The following is a 23,930-nucleotide window of genomic DNA, read 5'->3' as shown; positions in this document are numbered from 1 at the left end:
TTGTTTTTCCTCAGTTGTTTGTTTTTAGAGTGGAAAGAAGGCTGAATAACTGACCTAATTTTGAACCATGTATTTGAATGATTTCAGTTTGTTTACTTTGAAAATGAAGTCAACACTAATAGTGTATTTATTTGGTCTTATACTTAGTATGGAATAATTAGTGTTACCGGGCAGTTGAGCAGAGAAGTGCCCTTACTCTTTCTTATCAACTCTAGTTTCTTCCTGGAGGACATTTTCCAGAGTTGAATGATCTCCTGGATCTAGTTTCCCAACTGACAACCGAGTTGACATTTTTCTTTAACAAAGAGCTCTGAAGTAGCTTTGTAGATTGGAGCCATTGATTTTTAGATCTTATTGGCTTATGGCCTTGAGAGGTCATGGCTACGCTCCTGCACCCTGTGATGTGTTTTATTTTTTCATTTCATGGACGACTGTCAAGACCACGTGGTGAGAGGCTGTCTTTGATCCTCACACATAGTAAAAACAGTGAAAAAGAAAGAAAAGGAAGACTGTGTTCTTGTTAGAGACCATGGCTCTGTGTAGCCAAGTGTTTGCTTGTGCTATTGCTCCTCTCCAGTGAGGTGTCTCTGAAAGCTGCTGGCCAGACCACACTCGCACATTTGAGCTAACACGTTTGAGTTCAGAATCACCTTCTACCTCCGAGGAAGGCAGATTATTCTGAACAGCTGCAAACTTAAACCTTGGCTCACAAAGGCCAGAGTGGTAATAATTATTTTATTTTAACCAAACATAACAGCATGTTGGAGGATATCAATTTTCTTGACAGCATAGTTATGATGTGGAGGCTTTTCTGTTAGGGACTGCTTATAGGCTAAAAAAGTCAACAATCTTTTTTTTTTCCCTCTCCTGTTAATTCTTCTCCCTTTTGCTCAATAAACAGCGTCCTCTCCCTACCAACCCTCCCACCCCCCTGGTAATGAAGAGAAAGAAAGAGAAGTCTACATAGCTTATTGTAACTGGGACTATATTCATAAACAGCTTCTTGATTGAGAACAAATGCCTCATTAATCTTAAGTGCTTCAACCAGAGAGCACAAGTAAAGTCAAGAAGAATAATGACTGACATTATGGGGAGCATAGCATACTGTACTGCACACCAGGGTGTGCATGCCCCGAGGTCACTGGGCTGCACGGTGCATCTCCTTAGCAATGAGGAAAGAGATCCTCAGGAAGCATGGAGTGGGAAAAATACCTTGCATGCATTTCTTATGAACGGCAAAAACTAGTCCAGTGGCAGGATGAAGGAATCATGTATTTTGCTATTTGTTACTGAAGGTCATGGTGGGAAGAAAGAATAAACCAGCTGGATTTTTACTTGAAAGCCAAGTGTTGTATAATTTTAAGTACTTTGCTCAGGATCCTGGAAATACTATTATGTAAATACCTTGAAGTTCCATGTAGATTACTTTGGCCATTCTTAAATTATCGGAGTTCTTCTTCCTAACATTGAACCATTGTGTGCCTGGTCTGGTTCTCTGCACACTTCAAGGTAATTTTTACACTATGGTAAGGAAGGGCATCAGAAAGAAAAAAGGTGGAAGGGACGTAATTTGAAATGTAGGGTATGATTTCCTGTTCTTCCATAATTGTCCTTTTGTACAAATGGCTATATGCTTGTATTTTAATGGTTAAATTGTAGTGAGATCCCTGTCCCCTTGCAGCATGTCCACATCCTAATCCCTGGATCCTGTATGTTACACTGCATGAAAAGGGAATTATGGTAGCAGATGGCATTAAGGTTGCTGACCAACTGACTTTACAATAGGGATATTATTCTGTTTACCTGGGTGCATGCAGTGTAGTCAGAAGGGTCCTGTAAGTGAGGAGGAAGGAGACAGAAAAGGGCAGATTGATGTGATGTGAGAAGTGCTTGGCCTGCTCTGGCTGGCTTTGGAGGTGGAGGAGGAGGACCAAGGACTAGGCACACAGGGTCCCCTTAAAGCTGGAGAAGGCAAAGAAATGGATTCTCCCCGAGAGCTTCCAGAAGGGAGTGACCTGGCCGACACCTTGATTTTAGCCCAGTGAGACCCATTTTGGAATTCTGACCTACTGAACTTTGTGTTGTTTTAAGTCACTGCATTTGAGGTAATTTGTAATTGCAGTAATAGAGAACTAAAGGAGGTATCATAGACAGCCTTTTGAAACACTCTTAACTGTTCGGCATTCCACTGGGTATGTTGTATTTTCAGTGTCAGCTTTCTCTGACTACCTTCTGTGTCTCTAGCCCACATCCCCAGGTTCCAGGCCTCCACAATCTTTTCACCTCACTCTGATACGTGATTCAGTGAAGCTCCCAGCTTTTCGCAGTCTCTCCCTCCCGTCTTGTTGTTACTTCCCCTTAAGCTGCTATGTTTTTTTGCACATACTCTCAGCTCCCTTCCCACTCTCTGACTTTGATACTCTGCCTTGGTATAACTCAACCCTGGTAAATCCAACTCTACTCTGTACCTGCACCCCGTAGCTGAATGGCTGTGGAGAAACACCCAATATGCAGATTGCTCTTGCTTTCAGTTGTAATTGGAGGTAGGTCTTCACTGGTGTGGATAATTCATGTTGCATCTCATCATCCATTCTCTCTACCCCTCTCTTGGCTGACTGGTTCATATCTTCATATTTCCCCCATCCTCACTCTCACCTCATCAAGTCTCTTCATATTCATAGAGAAATGGAAAGACAGCAGTAGAGACCTTAAGGTTTCAACCTGCTTCATAACTATAATATCGCTGCTTCTCTCTAACACCATCCCCTCTTTTATACACAGGACCATAATTGCAGTAATTCATCCCTTTCTTACCCACATCTCTTCTCCAGCTGATTCTCATTATCATCCCCACAAGCTGTTATTTCTTCCATCTTCAAGTACACCAAAAAACCCTCTGTTTCTTCCTACAAGCTCCACCCTATTTCTCCATGCCTCTGTAAATATAGTAAAACTCCTGAAAGGCTTATCTTTACTCACTCTCTCCGATTCTTCTCCCCCACTTCTTTCTTAAATTTATTTCAGTCATAGATTTGGCCCTGTGTTTCCTTCGACACTTCTGTTGACCACTGCTTCCTGTTTGAAGCAGTCTTCAGTTGACCTGTAGAATCCTGCCCTCCTGCTTTTCCTCTTCACTGGTCACTTCCTCTCACTCCCCAGAGTTCAAAATGTGGGCTTCTTTTCCACACTAATCCATCTAGTCATCTCATCCCATCTCATAGCTTTAATAGTTGTAAACAGCATCTAGTCATTGGTGGCTTGGACATTCCCATGTCCAGCTCAGTCTCATCTACATGGCCAACTTTATGACAGCATCTCCTGTCACATGTCCATCAGCTCAGATTCACCCTTCCTGAACTGAATTCCAGATCTTCTTCTGTAGCCTTCCTTATTTCCAGGCCTTCTATCTGCTGAGGCCAAAAACTTGATAGACTTGATGCTTTCTTTTTCTCATACTCCACATCTGTCTGACAGTAAATCCTATCTTGTCTACTTTTAAAATGAATCTTGAATCCTGGCCACTTCTTAGTCACCTCAGCTGACATAATGCAAACTTAATCTGCTTATTAACTCTTTCCTGGGTATGGTGGTAATCTGCTAGCTTCTCTTCTCACTTCTACCCTTGAACCACTATTGTCTACTGTCAACACAGCAATTGGGATTTAACATGTAAGTTAACATTTAACATATTAACATTTAACAGTTAACATGTAAGTCAGGTTATGTCCTTGGTGTACTCAGACTGTCCAGTGGCTTCAAGCTGTCACCTTTTTTCAAAGCCTATGAAGCTTTATGAAGGGCCTCCTAGGTGGTAAGGAATTCGCCTGCTAGTGCAGAAGATGCAAGAGATGCAGGTTCAATCCCTGAGTCAGAAAGATCCCTTGGAAGAGGAAATTACAACCTGCTTCACTATTTTTGCCTGGAAAATTCCATGGACAGAGGAGCCTGGCAGGCTACAGTCCATGGGATCACAGTCAGATATGAAGGAGCGACTGACTGAGCACCATGTAGCTTTATCAGATTTTCTTCCTGTTACTTACTGACGACCTTTCCTATTAGAAAAGGTCATCTGCTGCCAACACCTTCCCTGGAGAACTCCATGGCCCACTTTCATGATGCTTAACATCCTCTACCATATAAATAATCTACTGATTTAGTGTGTCTGCTCTTCCAGTCAAGAGTGTATCTTTCATAGCTTTTGCCCAATGTCTAGGACACAACATGGTAATTAACCAATATTTGTTGATTATGTTTTCACTTATAGTACAAATTAGGTGTGAGCATCTAAGTTAAGGAACTCACTTGCTTATATAAAATTCATTGGAGCCTGTGAAATTTCCTTTCAGAAGATTACTGCAAGAAAGTTTTTCATTCATTCATTTCATTCATTCAGTTTCCTAATCACTCAGAATTCATGCCAGCCCTGTCCTAACATGAGATTCCAACCTCTCTCCAACCCTGATAAATGAGCCCCATCTTCAGAAATGGTTCTTCCATGTTTTGTTGATCAGCATTTTGTAAGCTAGTTTTCCGTTAATGTGATTAATTACTCTTTGTTTTCCCAGCTTAGACAGCCCTATTTTATGGTTTTGCACTTCTGTTATGAACATGTCAGATAAATAAGGGTGTGGGGAGATACTTCAATCTTGTAATTTTTCTATAGCACTGAAAATTGGCTTTAGTGTCACTTATGGATATGTCAGCTAAAATGAGAGTTCCTTACGAGGCAGCTTGAGAATGTTTGTATTGGCATTTCTTTAACTGATGTTTTATAGAAGAGCCATTGGAACATGATTTCCCTCTAGGACAAATAATGAACGACTGTGATAGTCATATTCTAACAGTGCCTTTCCCACCATTGTTGTTAATGTTGTGTCAGCACTTTGATTATAAACACTCTTTTTCATGGTGTAATAACTGAGCTGTACAGAAACCTCTCCATATTGTAAATTGATATACTCTCTGTTCATCTCAGCAGTGATTTTTTTATGAAACCAAAATTTAAAAGTACCTTGGTATTGTTAAAAGGGGATTTTGTGAATGGTATTAAGTGAGGGAAAAGGATCTAAGCAGGAAAGGTGCAACATCAGAATATGATCTGAAGTTATACTCTTTCATCCAGCTTTTAACTGCTCTGGGGTGGGGTACACAACAGAAAAGTTCTTTAAAGCTGTACTTGGGAGGCAGGAGGAGCAGCCACTATTGGAGTAATCATTTTGTAACAGAAATTTCAGCATGTTTTGGTTTTGTTTTAGGAAATATTAGTTGACTAGCAATATATCTGTATCTTTATAATAGTGAGTGATTTTACAATGGGTGTTACTGTTCCTAGAAAAGCCATGCTCATAAACATTAAATAAAACAGGGCTGGCAATGAGCATTCAATGTGGAGTTGTATTTATTTATTTTGTTCTGCAAGGCTAAACAATTTTAGTATCTTTTCAGGTTAGGTTGGAAGGAAGTTCGGGTACACTAAAAGACTAGTAGAAATCATAGATGCCCATTTAAAATATTCATTTAAGTAAAAAAAAAGTAGGGAATTTAAATTACACATATTTGATGGAAAAAGTTTTAATTTCTTTGTGTGTCTGTGGGTTTTCTTTTTTTTTTTAATGTGAAAGTAGTAAGTATTGTTAGGAAAGTTTCCCATTCCCATCACTCTCAAATTCTCAAATCTCATTGTTAATAGAAAACTACTCATACTGTTTTGTCATTCAGCCTTTCAGATATTTTCTGTGCATAAACTAATACTGTATTTTGATGTTCTTGAGAGACGCAAATGGTGTCCCAGTTTATTTAATGTCTTAGTCTTTTCATGTGATATTACATTGTATAATTTTTAATAACTAACTGTTGGATTTGGCATATATTGTTCATCACTTTTAAATTTTAAACCTGAAGCTAATTTAAAAATTCAGACATTACAAATAAATCTAAGTAACTGACCATTCCAGCTCCTCCCAGAGGTAGGTAACTGTTTTCTCTGTTATGAACAGAAATGAAATAATAGTCATTGTACATTCCTACTTGTGCATAGATATAAATGTTTACCTAAGGCAGATTCCAAGAAGGTAGCTTGGTTGTCATAATTTATGTTCATTTAAAATTTTGATTGATAATGCCAAATTATTGTCCAAAGCCACTGTTACAACTCACATACCCCCAAAACTATTGATTCCTGATTTAAAAATCTGAGGCTAATGCTCATTATTTCATTTTTCATTTCCTTTATTCTTGAAATTGAGTATCTTTTGTGTATTTATTGGCAATGAAGATTCTTTGAATCTTTTGCCTGTTTTTCAGAAGTGTAGCTTTTTAAAAATTATTTTTTGGCTAATTTTGTTTTGGAAATTTTTAAATTGTTTTATGTTAATTTATTTAATATTTTATCCTTTAGAATTTTAAAACTTTGATACAGTCAAAATTTATCTCTTCTACCTGTCTTTTGTTTTTTTTTAAATGTTATGTTAACAAGCCATTTATCCTAAATTCATCAATATTTTTGCCTACAATTTCTTTTACTAGTTCTGTTTTTGAGTATAAGTCTGTAAATAAATTTATTTTATATTAACCCATTTTAGGTGTTCTTCATTCCTTCCTGCCACTTCTGGTTCAGCCTGGTGTCATTTTCCTTCATTCGGAAGATTTTTTTTTAAGCAGTTGTATAGTGTGGATTCTTAGGAGACAAATTCTATTAGATTTTTGTCTCTATGAGATTATTTTTATCTTTATTTTCAAAGGATATTTTCCCTGCAAATAGAATTCTAGTTTGCCAGCTTTTTTCTTTCAATATTTTATGGATATTGTTTCATTGCCATTTGCTGCCAATGTTTCTGGCTGGATTTCAGATGGAATTCATATACTTGTTTACTGAATATGTCTTTTTTTTTCTTCTGCTTTTAAGATATGTTCTTCATATTTGGTTTTCAGAGTTTTGACTGTTAAGTATTTAGGTATGTTTCCTTTGTATTCATCTGCTTGCAGTTTGCTAGGCATCTTGATTCTGTGGATGTCTTTTATCATCTTTGGAAAGTTTTCTGCCATTATCTCTACAAATATATATATATTTTCATCTATTCTTGTTTCCCTCTTCTTGGAATCCAATTATGAGTAAATTGAATAGGTTGTTATTTTCTCTCTATTGCTGCTGTTTAGTTGCTAAGTTGTGTCTGACTCTTTTTCAACCCTATCCAGTACTTCTAATATCTTACTTGTCTTGCTTCTAATTTTATTGATTACTTTCTTGATCATGTTATATTTTCTTGCTTTTAGTATACTTTGTACTCTTTTTGATTGTGTGATGAACATTTTGTCTGTAACTAATGAAATTAATATTACTTCCAGAAAGAGGGTGCCCCTTTGTCAGATTTTTAAAGTAGAGGTGAAGTCAACCTGATTGTACCTGAGCAGAGTCTGAGCTGTATTCTAGCTTTTGTTTGATTCGGTCCACTCTGATGTCAGGTGTTTGGAGGGTGGGATCAGGACCTTGCTTTCAACAATGTATGTATTCTGGGCACTGTAAGGACTCTAGCATTTGTTTGGTTTCCACAGCTGGGTTGGCATTGTTTAAAAATTTGGGAAATTTCTCTTTGGTTTAGAGCAGCTGCCTGGATTTGGGGTTATGGAGAGTTTTCTTTTTTCTCCAGTACTTCTTGCATTTTGTATCACACGAGAATTATTAATGACAGATACATATTTTATTCCCTGCTAAATTGCTATACCTAGATCATCTACTGGCAATGTTATATTTAAGTAGCCTGGAACCACAATTAACCTTTCACATAGTTGACCACTGATATTGTGTGTTTATGAAATTTGTTACATTTATTAACTCATTTCGGGAAGTAGTATTTTTTCCTCTTTTATAGGTGAAATATCTAAAGCAGAGGAAGTAGGTAAGTAACTAGCCAGAGGTCATACCAGTAGTAAATGGTAGAACTGTGATTTGACCTTGGCCATCTGCATTTTGTTAAACACCAGGTTGTGGCTGGCTCTAGTTTAACTGTTCTTCCTCTCAGTTAAATTGGATTCATTTAGCCTGAAGTTTGATGGCACAGACTAACTAAAATGTTGCTTTTGCGTAAAATGGTATCATTTTTGAAGGTGAAGTGGAGCTAAATTTACCAATTTATTCTCACACCAATGAGAAATTTTATTATTAGCTACATTAGTAAAACAAATGGGAACACAGATCATTATGTAATATATGCTGCTTGATAACAGTTTTTTATGATATGAGTTCTTTTGAGGTTATTAGTACAATGAAATCTTATTTATAGAAATGAGGAAATGGGGAGTTGGTTATGTCCTTTGCTTTTATTTTCTTCAGTTTTGTTGAGTACAAACAGGTCCTCTCCCTTCTCAGTTGTGAGCTTCCCAGAGCAGGCACAGTTCTCCTGTTTATTTCGGTTCTCTACTTTGATGTCTTGTGCCTTGCCTTATACATAGGGCAGAAGATACTGGAGAAAAAGAGTGTGGACATTTGGTCAAGAAAGCCTGAGCTTAAACTCAGTTGCTGTTTTTGTTAGTTGGGTTTCCCTGGTGGCTCAGATGATAAAGAACCTGACTGCAATGAAGGAAGATCCCCTGGAGAAGAAAATGGCAACCCAGACCAGTATTCTTGGCTGGGGAGTTTCCTGGATAGAGGAGCTTGGTGGTCTACAATCCATAGCATCACAGAGTCTCACACATTTGAGTAACTAACACTAGGGGTTGGAAAACAAAACCTGTGGATTCAGTCCAGCTCACTGCCTACTTTTGTAAATAACATTGTAATTGGATATAGCCACACCCATTTGATTACATATTGTCCTATAGTGGCAGAGTTTAGTTGCAATAACTCCGTAGTTATACAAAGCCCAAGGTAGTAAATGTTTGGCTATTTACAGAAAAGTGTAAATCATTCTGGACTGGATGATTTTTAGGTACGTAATTCAATCTCTTGATTCTTAGTTTCCTGTGAAATTAGTGACTTAATAAGTTCTTGTTAAATAAGGCAGGTAAAGTAAATGTCTACACATGGACATCACCAGATGGTCAACACCGAAATCAGATTGATTATATTCTTTGCAGCCAAAGATGGAGAAGCTCTATACAGTCAATAAAGACAAGACCAGGAGCTGACTGTGGCTCAGATCATGAACTCCTTATTGCCAAATTCAGACTTAAATTGAAGAAAGTAGAGAAAACCACTAGACCATTCAGGTATGACCTAAATTAAATCCCTTATGATTATACAGTGGAAGTGAGAAATAGATTTAAGGGACTAGATTTGATAGACAGAGTGCCTGATGAACTATGGATGGAGGTTCGTGACACTGTCCAGGAGACAGGGATCAAGACCATCCCCATGGAAAAGAAATGCAAAAAGGCAAAATGGCTGTCTGTGGAGGCCTTACAAATAGCTGTGAAAAGAAGAGAAGCGAAAAACAAAGGAGAAAAGGAAAGATATAATATCTGAATGCAGAGTTCCAAAGAATAGCAAGAAGAGGTAAGAAAGCCTTCCTCAGCTATCAATGCAAAGAAATAGAGGAAAACAACAGAATGGGAAAGACTAGAGATCTCTTCAAGAAAATTAGAGATACCAAGGGAACATTTCATGCAAAGATGGGGTTGATAAAAGGACAGAAATGGTATGGACCTAACAGAAGCAGAAGATATTAAGAAGAGGTGGCAAGAATACACAGAAGAACTGTAAAAAGAAGATCTTTACAACCAAGATAATCACAATGGTGTGCTGACTCATCTAGAGCCAGACATCCTGGAATGTAAAGTCAAGTGGACCTTAGAAAGCATCACTACAAACACAGCTAGTGGAGGTGATGGAATTCCAGTTGAGCTATTTCAAATCCTAAAAGATGATGTTGTGAAAGTGCTGTACTTAACATGCCAGCATATTTGGAAAACTCAGCAGTGGCCACAGGACTGGAAAAGGTCCGTTTTCATTCCAATCCCCCAAGAAAGGCAATGCCAAAGAATGCTCAAACTACCACACAATTGCACTCATCTCACACGCTAGTAAAGTAATGCTCAAAATTCTCCAAGCCAGGCTTCAGCAATACATGAACCATGAACTTCCAGATGTTCAAGTTGGTTTTAGAAAAGGCAGAGGAAACAGATCAAATTGCCAACATCTGCTGGATCATGGAAAAAGGAAGAAAGTTCCAGAAAAACACCTATTTCTGCTTTATTGACTATGCCAAACCTTTGACTGTGTGGATCACCATAAACTGTGGAAAATTCTGAAAGAGATGGAAATACCAGACCACCTGACCTGCCTCTTCAGAAACCTGTATGCAGGTCAGGAAGCAACAGTTAGAACTGGACATGGAACAACAGACTGCTTCCAAATAGGAAAAGGAGTACGTCAAGGCTGTATATTGTCACCCTGCTTATTTAACTTCTATGCAGAGTACATCATGAGAAACGCTGGGCTGGAAGAAGCACAAGCTGGAATCAAGACTGCCGGGATAAATATCAATAACCTCAGATATGCAGATGACACCACCCTTATGGCAGAAAGTGAAGAGGAACTAAAAAACCTCTTGATGACAGTGAAAGAGGAGAGTGAAAAAGTTGGCTTAAAGCTCAACATTCAGAAAACGAAGATCATGGCATCTGGTCCCATCACTTTATGGCAAATAGATGGGAAAACAGTGGAAACAGTGTCAGACTTTATTTTTCTGGGCTCCAAAATCACTGCAGATGGTGATTGCAGCCATGAAATTAAAAGACGCTTACTCCTTGGAAGGAAAGTTATGACCAACCTAGACAGCATATTCAAAAGCAGAGACATTACTTTGCCAACAAAGGTATGCCTAGTCAAGGCTATGGTTTTTCTTATGGTCATGTATGCATGTGAGAGTTGGACTGTGAAGAAGGCTGAGTGCCAAAGAATTGATGCTTTTGAAGTGTGGTGTTGGAGAAGACTCTTGAGAGTCCCTTGGACTGCAAGGAGATCCAACCAGTCCATCATAAAGGAGACCAGTCCTGGGTGTTCATTGGAAGGACTGATGCTGAGGCTGAAACTCCAATACTTTGGCCACCTCATGGGAAGAGTTGACTCATTGGAAAAGACTATGATGTTGGGAGGGGTTGGGAGCAGGAGGAGAAGGGGACGACAGAGGATGAGATGGCTAGATGGCATCACTGACTCGATGGACATGAGTTTGAGTGAACTCTGGGAGTTGGTGATGGACAGGGAGGCCTGGCGTGCTGCAATTCATGAGGTCGCAAAGAGTCAGACATGACTGAGCAACTGAACTGAACTGAAAGTACATGGTTTCTGGCATGTTTTTTGAAATGAATTAGGCCTTTAATATAGTCTCCATTCTTCTAATAGAAGACTTTTCATTATTGGTAACCAATTCCATGACTTAATGTCCTGATGGAACTATCACTTCCTACTTCCTAATTCAGTCCTTTCAGTGCAATTGAAGATGTTCAATACTTAATACAATTAATATATTTGGTTGGTGCCAACCTTTGTGTATATCAGACATTGTACAGATTCTTAAGAAAACTCGAGCTGCTTTTCAGCAATGGTTAACCTATTTAATTTTAGACTGACCAGTTTTCTTTTCTGACAATAAAGTTTTATTTAAACAAAGAAAAGAAAGGTTAAAAATTGACGTGTCTGATATTGTCTTCTACTGAGCTATTAGCACAGGCATAGGCTGCTCTTGGAGGAGAAGCAAGGAAGGCTTCCTGGAGGAAATGATATTTTGGCAGAAACCTGAAGAATAAGTTCGGTTCAGTCGCTCAGTTGTGTCTGACTCTTTGCGACCCCATGAATCGCAGCACACCAGGCCTCCCTGTCCATCACCAACTCCCGGAGTTCACTCAAACTCACGTCCATTGAGTCAGTGATGCCATCCAGCCATCTCATCCTCTGTTGTCCCCTTTCCTCTTGCCCCCAATGCCTCCCAGCATCAGAGCCTTTTCCAATGAGTCAACTCTTCACATGAGGTGGCCAAAGTACTGGCGTTTCAGCTTTAGCATCATTCCTTCCAATGAACACCCAGGACTGGTCTCCTTTAGAATGAACTGGTTGGATCTCCTTGCAATCCAGGTGACTCTCAAGAATCTTCTCCAACACCACACTTCAAAAGCATCAATTCTTCGGTGCTCAGCTTTCTTCACAGTCCAACTTTCACATGCATACATGACCACAGGAAAAACCATAGCCTTGACTAGGCATACCTTTATTGGCAAAGTAATGTCTCTGCTTTTGAATATGCTATCTAGGTTGGTCATAACTTTCCTTCCAAGGAGTAAGCGTCTTTTAATTTCATGGCTGCAATCACCATCTGCAGTGATTTTGGAGCCCAGAAAAATAAAGTCTGACACTGTTTCCACTGTTTTCCCATCTATTTCCCATGAAGTGATGGGACCAGATACCATGATCTTAGTTTTCTGAATGTTGAGCTTTAAGCCAACTTTTTCACTCTCCTCTTTCACTGTCATCAAGAGGTTTTTTAGTTCCTCTTCACTTTCTGCCATAAGGGTGGTGTCATCTGCATATCTGAGGTTATTGATATTTATCCCGGCAGTCTTGATTCCAGCTTGTGCTTCTTCCAGCCCAGCGTTTCTCATGATGTACTCTGCATAGAAGTTAAATAAGCAGGGTGACAATATACAGCCTTGACGTACTCCTTTTCCTATTTGGAAGCAGTCTGTTGTTCCATGTCCAGTTCTAACTGTTGCTTCCTGACCTGCATACGGGTTTCTGAAGAGGCAGGTCAGGTGGTCTGGTATTTCCATCTCTTTCAGAATTTTCCACAGTTTATGGTGATCCACACAGTCAAAGGCCTTGGCATAGTCAATAAAGCAGAAATAGGTGTTTTTCTGGAACTTTCTTCCTTTTTCCATGATCCAGCAGATGTTGGCAATTTGATCTCTGTTTCCTCTGCCTTTTCTAAAACCAGCTTGAACATCTGGAAGTTCATGGTTCATGTATTGCTGAAGCCTGGCTTGGAGAATTTTGAGCATTACTTTACTAGCGTGTGAGATGAGTGCAATTGTGAGATAATTTGAGCATTCTTTGGCATTGCCTTTCTTGGGGGATTGGAATGAAAACGGACCTTTTCCAGTCCTGTGGCCACTGCTGAGTTTTCCAAATTTGCTGGTATATTGAGAGTAGCAGTTTCACAGCATCCTCTTCCAGAATTTTAAATAGCTCAACTGGAATTCCATTACATCCGTTAGCTGAAGAATAAATAGTGGTAAACAAAGTGAAAGTGAAAGTCACTCTGTCATGTCCAACTCTTTGCAACCCCATGGAGTATAGTACATTGAATTCTCTAGGCCAGAATACTGGAGTGAGTAGCCTTTCCCTTCTGCAGGGGATCTCCCCAACCAAGGGATCGAACCCAGGTCTCCTGCACTGCAAGCATATTCTTTCCCAGCTGAACAACAAGGGAAACTGAAGAATACTGGAGTGGGTAACCTATCCCTTCTCCAGTGGATCTTGCCAACCCAAGAATTGAACCAGGTTTTCCTGCATTGCAAGCGGTTCTTTAAGAACTGAGGTATCAGGGAAGCCCTAGTTGAAATTAATTTACAAATGAATGACTTGACAGGTTGACATCTTTGTGTTTCTACCAGACCAGCTTGTTTGACCTATGTGAGGAATAGTGAGTCCAAAAAAGAAAAATGGTATAACTGAACATGATTTTATTCTTTCCTACTTATTTTTTTCAAATTAAGTGAATTAAAAAGAAACCATGTTATCATATAATATCATGTAGATCAAAATAGCTTTACTTGACCACAGATTTTTTTTTTTTTGTCCTTTACTAAGAAATATGGTTTCTACTGAAGCAAATCATGGCAAAAATAACTCTATGGTGAAGCACTGTTTCTTAACTCTATGTTAAGTCACTGGAGCCTGAAGTTTTCTTTCCTTAGTACTCCCACCAGTATGTGAACACAGTCTTTGCAGTTTTGTGATGCTTTGATGATTTTCAGGATTTTCGCTCTGCCTATTTTGCCGTATTTTCTCATTTATTTAACAAATTCTTATGGAGGGTGCTCTATTATGTGTCGTTATAAAGAGTCACCTAAGAAATTTCTGCCAGCACTCACTGAGCTAACAGTTTAGTGAAGACAGCAGAAGGAAATCAACAAATAGTTAACAAGAGTAACAGGAGGGAAGTAACTGAGCAGGGCATTAGGAGACCCCTTCTTGAGGAATCAGCATTTATGCTGAAATGTCAAGGATGTGTTCATTTTAGAGGGAAACTCAAGGAAGGTGAGATTTACAGAATTCAGTTGATTCAATCTCAGATGAGAGGAAGATTATACCTTCTAGCCTGAGCTAGAATGGCTGGTTGATGCCACTGGTGGGAAGCTGAGGGAGTACAGGCTTGGGAAGAAGACATGAGTTCAGTCTTGCACGTATGTTTGAGATTCCTGTGGACTGTCAGACATGACAGAAGTTAAATGTTTGAATTCAGTGACCTTCTGAGAATCAAGGTAGTGCTTCAGATGCCCAGCAAACAGGTATGGAGAGAGGAGTGAATAGGCCCTATTACAGAAATTACAGTGTTTAAGGAGCGTGAAAAAGATGCCTGTAAAAGAAAGCTAAGGATCAGCTTGAGATGGAGGACAATGAGGAGACTGTCTGGTCATAGAAACCATAGGAAGAAGCTGTTTTGGGCACAATCAATTATGTTGAATGCTGCCAAGAGGTTAGGCGAACCAAGGACTTTGAATTGTCCATTAGATTTTGTGAGAGGGAGGTATCAAAAGAACAAATTTCATGTTGTGGCAGGTGAGAGTCTTCTCAACTCCACTTAACTTCTTGAGTATACAGGTTCTGCTTTACAGGATGTTCTTCCTGTTGTAGTCGTGTGCTGCAGCACATGTACCTGTTCGTGATCCTAATCAGGTGTATGGAGCAGCCTCCATGCTGCTGTGCTATTTTTAACTCTGCCAACTCATCCCTTTAGGCTTCTTCTCACTACGAGTTTCATTAATCAGACAACTAATTCTCTCAGTGTCTGTACTCCTCACAGTCTGCAACTCTCCCTTCCCACATTCCCACTTCATACTCACATCTTTTTATATTGAATGAAAGTATCTGACCTTGTGTTTTATTTTCATTCTGTCTCTAGAAAGTATGTTAAATTACTGGAAAAATACTGAAAGTCAAAAACATTTTATGAAATAGTTACTGAATAATTTGGATGTTATTGAATAATTCAAATTATTCCATTTTTCATTTTCAATATTTTGAGTGTGAAAATTTCCTTTTGTTGTGTGTTTCATCAAAACCAGTTCTTTGAAAGACCCCCGGAATATGGCTTTACACTTAAGAATGTTCTCCATCAAGTTCTTGAGCTGGGTTTGTGATGAATTCAAATGGATGCCCACAGGGCAGCTACTGTGGACCTTTTGCTACTGTGAACCTTTAATAATCATCAGGGAAATTTCAAATCAGTGTGTAGAGACTTCCCAGACAAATAAAACCATTAAACATTTCTTGTATTTTCTTTCTTTTATTTTTTTGCTCCCTAATAAGAGTTCTATAGATATGTTGATCCTCCTCAGTAGTTTTGGTGTTATTCTCACAAAAATAAATGCTGCAGAGTTTGACACCCCATTATTATTAGATAAGTTAGAGGGATCTAATCTTCACAGGCTTGGGCAAAGCTGTCAAAATCATTTAAAGGAGATCACCTGGGAGAATAGATAAAGAATTTTTATATATAGACAGCTTGAAGGAAAAAAAAACCCCACCAAATAACCTGTAACTATTGAAAAAAAGATACTAGTGCAGTAAACTGGGAGTACAAGCTTGAGGTTGAAAATAAAAAAGTTGCTTAGATATTTAGTTAAAAATTTTAGGTCAACAGAAGTCATTGCATTACTTTTGGGCCATGTTTTCTTATGGAGTTTTTCATAAAATTGTAATGAGAAGTGAAAAGTACATCTTTATTATGTAAAGGGAGTCATCTTGGAGTAAAAAGTATATGCCAATCTAAGACACATAAAAATGAGGGTGGGAAGATTTGGGAGAATGACATTGAAACATGTAAAATATCATGTATGAAACGAGTTGCCAGTCCAGGTTCAATGCACGATAATGGATGCTTGGGGCTAGTGCACTGGGACGACTCAGAGGGATGGTATGGGGAGGGAGGAGGGAGGAGGGTTCAGGATGGGGAACACGTGTATACCTGTGGCAGATTCATTTTGATATTTGGCAAAACTAATACAATTTTGTAAAGTTTAAAAATAAAATTAAAAAAAAAGAAAGGAAAAAAAAAAAAAGAAAAATGCCAAAAATAGAGGGCTTTCCCTGGTAGCTCAGTGGTAAAGAATCCACCTCCCATTTCCGATGACATGGGTTCGATAGCTGGTCCAGGAAGATCCCACATGACACAGAGCAGTTAAGCCCATGTGCCACGACTGTTGAGCACGTGTGCTAGAGCCCAGTAGCTGCAACTACTGAGCCCATATGCAGTAACCACTGAAGCCAGCATGCTCTAGGCCCGTGTTCTAGAACAGGAGAAGCCACAGCAATGAGAAGCCCACGCACCACAACTAGAGAGTAGCCCTAGCTTGCCAATAAAGACCCAGCGCAGCCAAAAATAAATAAATAAATGCAGTTATTTTTTAGAAGTGCCAAAAATGTAAAGTCAGTGTGGGGAAGATAAAGGAATACATTTTATGGCACTGTTTTCTGTTTTTCTGGAAAGCCTGCATTTATCAGAATCATTTTTCCAACACTATTTGCCCACAGAAAGACCCAAGTGATACTTTTGTGAAGAGTGTTCTTATAAAGAGCTTCCTGCTTATCCCTATATTAGAACAAAGCCTGCCACTACTCTGTGTTTTAGCCATCCTGTATTCAGGAATGGATTCCTAGAACTCAAGGGGAGTCGTATGTGTGTACCTCTGTTGTAGAATTCTGGTACCTACCTCTCCACACACCGGTTTCTGTGTCACAGGTCCCCCCAGCAATGGCGTTCTTGATGCTAGGATAATGACAATTCCCTCCAGGAGATACACACACCCAGAACACTTTTGGGTGTCTCTCACCTTCCCATCTCTCTTTTTCCTCTCCCTTCTTGAACTGTTAAGAGATAGTCCTTCATGAAGTTCCTGATAGTTTTAATTTAAAATAAAAAAAGACTGTATGGGGATATTTAGATAAATAGTGCTGACTTTTATTACATGACTCTAATAATTGTGTGACATTCGTTTCTGCCCTAGGAGTGCTGTCTCTGCAATTTGAGAGGGGGTGCTCTTAAGGAAACTAAGAACAATAAGTAAGTAGTGCGTTAATTGTGCGGAATTTCATCATTTCCTTCTCCTCTGTTGAGTGTTGAACTTCTGGGTTTATAGTGTGCTTTGCTTCTCATTGTTGTGCATATATGTTCCACAGCTTTGTTTTTATTAATAAGTTAAAATGTTTGATCTTTTTTAAAATAATTTTTAATTGGAGGATAGTTGCTTTACAATGTTGTGTTGGTTTCTGCCATAAAACAGCATAAGTCAACCATAAGTATCCGTATGTCCCCTTCTCCTTGAACATCCCTCCCACACTGTTCCACAGCTCTTGCTGTTCAGGTGCAAGGTGGAGATTTTGTACGTTTCCAGAAGCCATTACTGACAGCACATTTCTGCTGGGTGAAGGTGTTCTCAGTCTGCTTCTGTTCTGTCTTTGACATCATAAGGAGTAACCCCTCTTTCACTAACAGAGCTTGAAGACAGCCTGTATTCTCGTGCCATTGGAATTCTTGTTTTTAATTTGATGAATGCTGTTGTTGTAATAAAAGCAGAATATGCCTGAAAACAATGAAATCCGTTATCTTCAGATAAATAAAATCAATTATAATCATAGTGTTAGAACAAAACCATTTACTTTTAACACCAGTAAATTAACAAGAAAGTGTATATTCTTAAATAGAAACACAGGGAGAAAAGATTGATTTTACAGTTTAAAGGGGACAGTTGGAAAATATGAAGAGACTCATAAGTGAACAAAAAAGATGGGTAATGTTTCTATGGCAGCAGCTGAAATGTATTTTTGCATGAATTTTATCTTTATGACCCAATTTAATCATTTAAGATGGGGCCAAAGCAAATTATAGGTTCCTATAAATTAGAAACTTGAGGAAATAATTTAGGTATAGGTTGTATTATGGCACTTGGGAGCCACATCCAGCCCCAAGATATGTTTTATTTGACTGCCACCATTTTATGAATTTAATTCAGATTTTAAAAGTTGAGAGTTATATAAAAATCCAGATTTTCATCTTTACTTGATAAATGATTGTGCATCTTTATATGACAGTAATCAGTTAGGATGAGAACCTGGCCTAAAGAGAGTAGATATTCTCTAGGTTACCATGATTTACCAGTATATGTTTATTTGGTTTCATCCTGCCTGGCCCCATGGACACTGGAGTTGAGACTCCTGGAGTAATATAGTGTAATGTCATGTAATCATGTGCATGCACACATGTTTCTGATTGATTATAAGGGAGAATAAAGGCATTTATCATTTCTGTGTTGGTAAAGTTTAGTCTAAGAGACTGTGTGTTTGCTCAATTTTAGATGTTCATCTCTTAGTCTTAGTTAATGTGATTGACACTGTGCTAAAAACTATTGACTGGTTCTGGGACTGTTACATGAATGGTGCAGACCGCCAGTTCCTGTAAAGATGGAGGCGATAAGGACTTCTCTTCCTTCCCTTGGACTAGGACAAAAAGAAGTAATGTTTGCTATAAATTATAGCATTTTTTTAGATATGAAAGAGTGCCCTGTTGGGGTTGATGCTTATTCTCTCTCCTGGTGGTCTTTAAGGCAGGATGGAGTCTTATGTTATTTGAATGAAATAACATGCTTTGACTTAAAAATAAGTTGACAAATTTGATAATTCTTTCAAAATCTCTTTAAACCTCGAGTCTTTATGTTTATTTGAGGCATAAGATTTATGAGAAACTTAATAGTGTTAATGAGGACATTGTCATTTTTCTGGAGTGGTTCAGAATTTGAAAGGAGATGCACAAGGTTTTTGAGTAACCTCCAGGAGTTGGTGATGGACAGGGAAGCCTGGCGTGCTGCAGTCCATGGGGTTGCAAAGAGTCAGACATGACTGAGCAACTGAACTGAACTGAACTGAGCCCAAGGGTTTTAGTAGGAAACAAGGGAACAAGTTAAATTTCATTTCCCCTTATCTCTTGGTTCCTTTGATTATAGTAGGATTGCAATAAGAAACAATTTAATGAAAGACTTAATCTGTATTAATTCTTCTAGAGAATTTTTGCTATTCTGGTTTGCTTCATGACATCAGAATTATATAAAAAGATTATACGGTATACTCATTTCATTTTCATACCTTTTATTAATTGAACTAATCTTTTGCCACATATTAATTATCTTAAGTATAGTAAGCACCTCTATAATTCAGTGTCAAGTGAAATAGCAGACATGCATCTCAGTATTTTACAGTCATATGTAGAAACATATAAATACAATGATAGTATTCTTTGGTCTTCACCTAGCTCTTCCTGTCACCGTGGTGGGCAGGTGTGGCACTGAATCTGTCCAGGCATCATCCAATAGCTTTGAAATTCAGAGAGTCTGTTTGTGATGGATATAGGTGCTCTGGGCTTCCTTTCTCATCTGTGTGTTTCCCATGCATGTGAATTGTCACCTCTTGGTGGAAGTACAGCCTGTGTTAAGTTTGGGGAACATTTGTTTACATTTCTGTCTCATTTCCTGTAGGTGGGCCCATGTCATGTGCGCCGTTGCAGTCCCAGAAGTCCGGTTTACTAATGTCCCAGAAAGGACACAGATAGATGTAGGCAGAATACCTTTACAGAGGTTAAAATTGGTGAGTGCCAATACTTTTTTTTTCCTCATAAATTAGTGTTAATTTCAAGTTCTGAATATTTCTATTCATGCACATACTTTTTTCTTAGCTTCATTGAATTATTCTACATTTTTTATACTTTTAGCTTAAATTACTTACCTGTATGTATTCTTTTTCTGTTGTATTGTAAGTATGCATATAGCTTTCTACAAATTATGTCTTCAGTGAGGCAAAGGAATACTGCATTTCTTGAATTAATGTGACTTTTCAATCTCAAGGTTATCAGTGAAGTTTGTTAGTAACTGACCCAAATTATCCAAATATCTCTGTTTGAATTGCTTAGTCTTTCTGTCTGTTGCCTGTCTTAGTTGGCCTTGACTTAGAAAAATGAGTCTAATTTGATTTCATCATCTCTTCACCGAGAAGAGACTTGCAGAGAAACTTTGATTATTCCCGAGGGATTTTCTCACCAACAGATAAAGTTCATTTAAATTGCCCAACTCTCTGGCTGGTTATCTTCTCATTGTTTCTCTTTGTTAGATTGTTTTTGTTTTGTTTTGTTTTTCTTTTTTCATGAAAAAGTAGGCCTTTAATGTCCTCAACACTAAAGTTATCTTGGAGTTCTGTTAAATTGTGAGCCAACAGATTACTAGTTCAGGCTCTTAATATTTCATATTTAATGAGAATTTTTCCTACAGGTAAATTGCATGACTTTAAAATACTGAAGCATGTCTTACAAGTGTACTTAATACCCTACAATTTGTTTAGTCCTTGTTATTTCTAACTTGGGGTCTTTCCACTATTTCTGACACTGAGCTCTAACTCTTTACCTGAGTGTTTCTTTCTTTGTTATTAGTAGTCTCTCCCCCACTAGGTAGCAGGGTGTTTTGTCTCTGGACTTCTGTCTCAGGAACTTAGATTCTGTCTTTCAGTGAACCTGTTATTTTCCACTATAGCTCCATTAAGAATTTCACATAGCTAGAAAATATGTGGCCCTTTCTACACCCGATGATTGCTGTTGGCAGATACGAGATCATCTGCCAACATGATCAGAGAGTAGTATGGAAGTTTTGAGAATGAGATGGAAATAACTGGGGCATTTAAATGGCCCTTCAAAGTTCATGGTGACTATTAGAGGAGAGTAAGGTTGTTCAGCTCATGAAATTCCAAAGGAAAATGTTTGCAACCTTATATCTTGATCACCAGTTTAAGAAGAAAGAGAGAGAGGCAGAAGTAGTGTCTTCTGTGACTGTGCTGACTGCTGTATTTCTGCTTGATTTCAAGAAATCTCATATGTAGCCTTAATTTTGTGCTCTCTTATAAGTGCAGTTTGAGTGTAAAAATTTTAACACCCCAAAGGTTGGAATATTGGTACAGAAAAAAGAAAAAATACAATAAATCCCATATCACGTTATATTTTATGTACAAACTGCTTTTCATCTGCTGCTTTTTACTTATAGAAACTTGTTTTCATTATTCAATTGATACATATTCTATCTGTGGATATTGTTTGGGTCTTTATGATTAGGATAGAATGCATTAGTTTTGTCCATTAAAAATTATAAAAAATATCTTTCATTGGAGGAAAAACAACCTACCAATAAGAAAGAAATAAACAAAAAAATTGCCAGAATTAGGATTGTAAGGCAGGTTATAAAGAAAAATGTTGAGTTCATTACATACTACAAAACGTAATGCTTAGTGTGACAAATACTAACAAATGTCTTACATTTTAATTTTTTTCTGATTTACAAGTAATATGTATTTGTAGAAATTCCAACACTACATTTAACACCCACCTTTGGGTCTCTTTCCTAAAAGATGGTTTCTGTTATCACATTAATGCCCCTTGGAATAAGTGGTCACTGCTCTTGATGCTTCCCTTTAAGGACCTGTGTACCGGCTACTCTTGTCTACAGATTGTCCCTAGTGATCTGTTGTCACCAATACCAGTCTCAGAGGGGTTTTAATGGAACAATAGGGAGGGCCAGCGTGGATCATTTCAGTGCTAGCCAAGAAACTGTATCTAGAAATCTGAAATCTGATGATGGCCTCCAAAAATGGCAAAGGTTGCCACCTTGACTGTATATGTTGCATATTCTTTTGAAGTTTAATTAATCAGTGTGCATCCAGCTAGAAGTAAGAGCAGTAGTTTCATGTAGTATTCATCTCAGCTGCCCTGAGTCGAGATGGAGTGTTTCACTGTGTCTGTTTAGTGAATGTATGTGTGTCTGCTAGTGTCAGTTGCACTTTTTTTCTGGAGCTATAGCCAGCCCTTTTCTGGATGCTGGATTGTTCATCTGCTTTCTTATTCACACAGATGGGGGGTTGGGGATAGGAATTAGATGTTTGTGTCAGTGTATTTCACCAAACAGTTATTACCTGACCTTACCAAATACTTGGTGTACATTTTTGAGTAAGAATTTGTTCCTTTCTTCCAGCATCTCATAGTCTAGACTGGGCGTTTTTGGCTTTGGCTCTGTTGACCTTTTAGGTCAGTTAATTGTTGTGGATGGCTGTCATGTGTATCATAGATCACAGCATCCCTGACCAAACAGGTGAAGCCAGAAGGTATAAACTTCTAGTTATAAGGTAAATAAGCACTGTGGATGTAATGGACAACATCATGACTATAGCTGAGACTGCTGTGTATTGTGTAGGAAAGTTCCTAAGAGAGTAAATCCTATGAGTTCTCATCACAGGAATAATTTTTTTCCCTTCTTAAATTTCTTTTTGTTGTATCTATATGAGAAGATGGATGTTAGCTAGACATACTGTGGTATTCATTCACAATATATGTAAATCAAACCATCATGCAGTATGCCTTAAACTTATACAGTGATGTATGTCAGTTACTTCTCAACAAAACTAGAAAGAAAGTAAGCAATGCCAGATATATCCTGGGAGGTAAAATCACCCCCATATGAGAACCCCCTGGTCCACACACAGAGAAGACATACACACGATGAGAAAATTTTTGTCATTTTCAGGAAGATGATATCTTTGTTTAAAGAAGTAAGTGGCAGTCTGGCAAAATAGAAGTTCTTAATTGCTTTTTAAAAGCATCCCTAGAGGTGTTTTGTGTTGTTTTTTTTGACTGATTGTTTAAATTTCTTATTTGTGAATAATGCAATAACATTTGGCAACATATATGTATATTTGCTACTGTACAATTATTGATTTTATGATCCAATTTAGTATCTTAACATTACCTGTTCTTATAGACGGAGAAGGAAATGGCAACCCACTCCAGTATTCTTGCCTAGGGAATTCTGTGGACAGAGGAGCCTGGTGGGCTGCTGTCCATAGAGTCGCCCAGAGTTGGACACAACTGGAGCAACTTAGCATGCATGCATGCATTGGAGAAGGAAATGGCAACCCACTCCAGTATTCTTGGCTGGAGAATCCCAGGGACAGAGGAGCCTGGTGGGCTGCTGTCTATGGGGTTACACAGAGTCGGACACGACTGAAGTGACTTAGCAGCAGCAGCAGTTCTTATAGAAATTGAGCAACCTTGATTACTTTCTTCCCCCAAACTTTAAACTTTTTATTTTGAATTGGGTTATAGCCAGTTAACAATGTTGTGGTTGTTATTGCTGTTCAGTCTCCAAGTCATGTCCAACTCTTTGTGCCCCATGGTCTGCAGCATGCCTGGCTTCCCTGTCCTTCACTATCTCCCGGAGTTTGCTCAAACTCATGTTCGTTGAGTCTTATCCTCTGTCACCATTTTATCCTCTGTCACCCCTTAACTTCTTGTCACCCTCCTCTTCTCCTACTTGCAATCTTTCCCAGAATCAAGGTCTTTTCCAATGAGTTGACTCTTTGGAAATGAGTCATCCAGCCCAGCATTTCACATGATATACTCTGCATAGAAGTTAAATAAGCAGAGTAACAGTATACAACCTTGATGTACCCCTTTTCCTATTTTGAACAAGTTTGTTACTCCATGTTTGGTTCTAACTGTTGCTGCTTAATACAGGTTTCTCAGGAGACCAGTAAGATGGTCTGGTATTCCCATTTCTTTAAGAATTTTCCACAGTTTTTTGTGATCTACACAGTCAAAGGCTTTAGTATAGTCAATGAAACAGAAATAGATGTTTTT

General features: G+C 38.4%; 1 protein-coding gene across 8 annotated transcripts in view; it reads left to right on the top strand.

Annotated features, from left to right (window-relative positions):
- Positions 1-23,930, top strand: part of KDM4C (lysine demethylase 4C) — a 407,208-nt gene that overhangs the window by 262,191 nt on the left and 121,087 nt on the right. For all 8 annotated transcript variants that reach the window (XM_025281534.3, XM_044939894.2, XM_006076447.4 and 5 more), the window contains 2 exons: positions 17,221-17,276; positions 19,741-19,849. In XM_025281534.3, coding sequence (XP_025137319.3) covers positions 17,221-17,276; positions 19,741-19,849 — 165 coding nt within the window. The remainder of the gene's footprint in view (positions 1-17,220; positions 17,277-19,740; positions 19,850-23,930) is intronic.

This window comes from Bubalus bubalis, chromosome 3, assembly GCF_019923935.1.
Source record: "Bubalus bubalis isolate 160015118507 breed Murrah chromosome 3, NDDB_SH_1, whole genome shotgun sequence".
Lineage (NCBI taxonomy): Eukaryota > Metazoa > Chordata > Mammalia > Artiodactyla > Bovidae > Bubalus > Bubalus bubalis.
The sequence above is the reverse complement of the archived record's forward strand: the minus strand, read 5'-3'. Positions and strand labels throughout refer to the sequence as shown.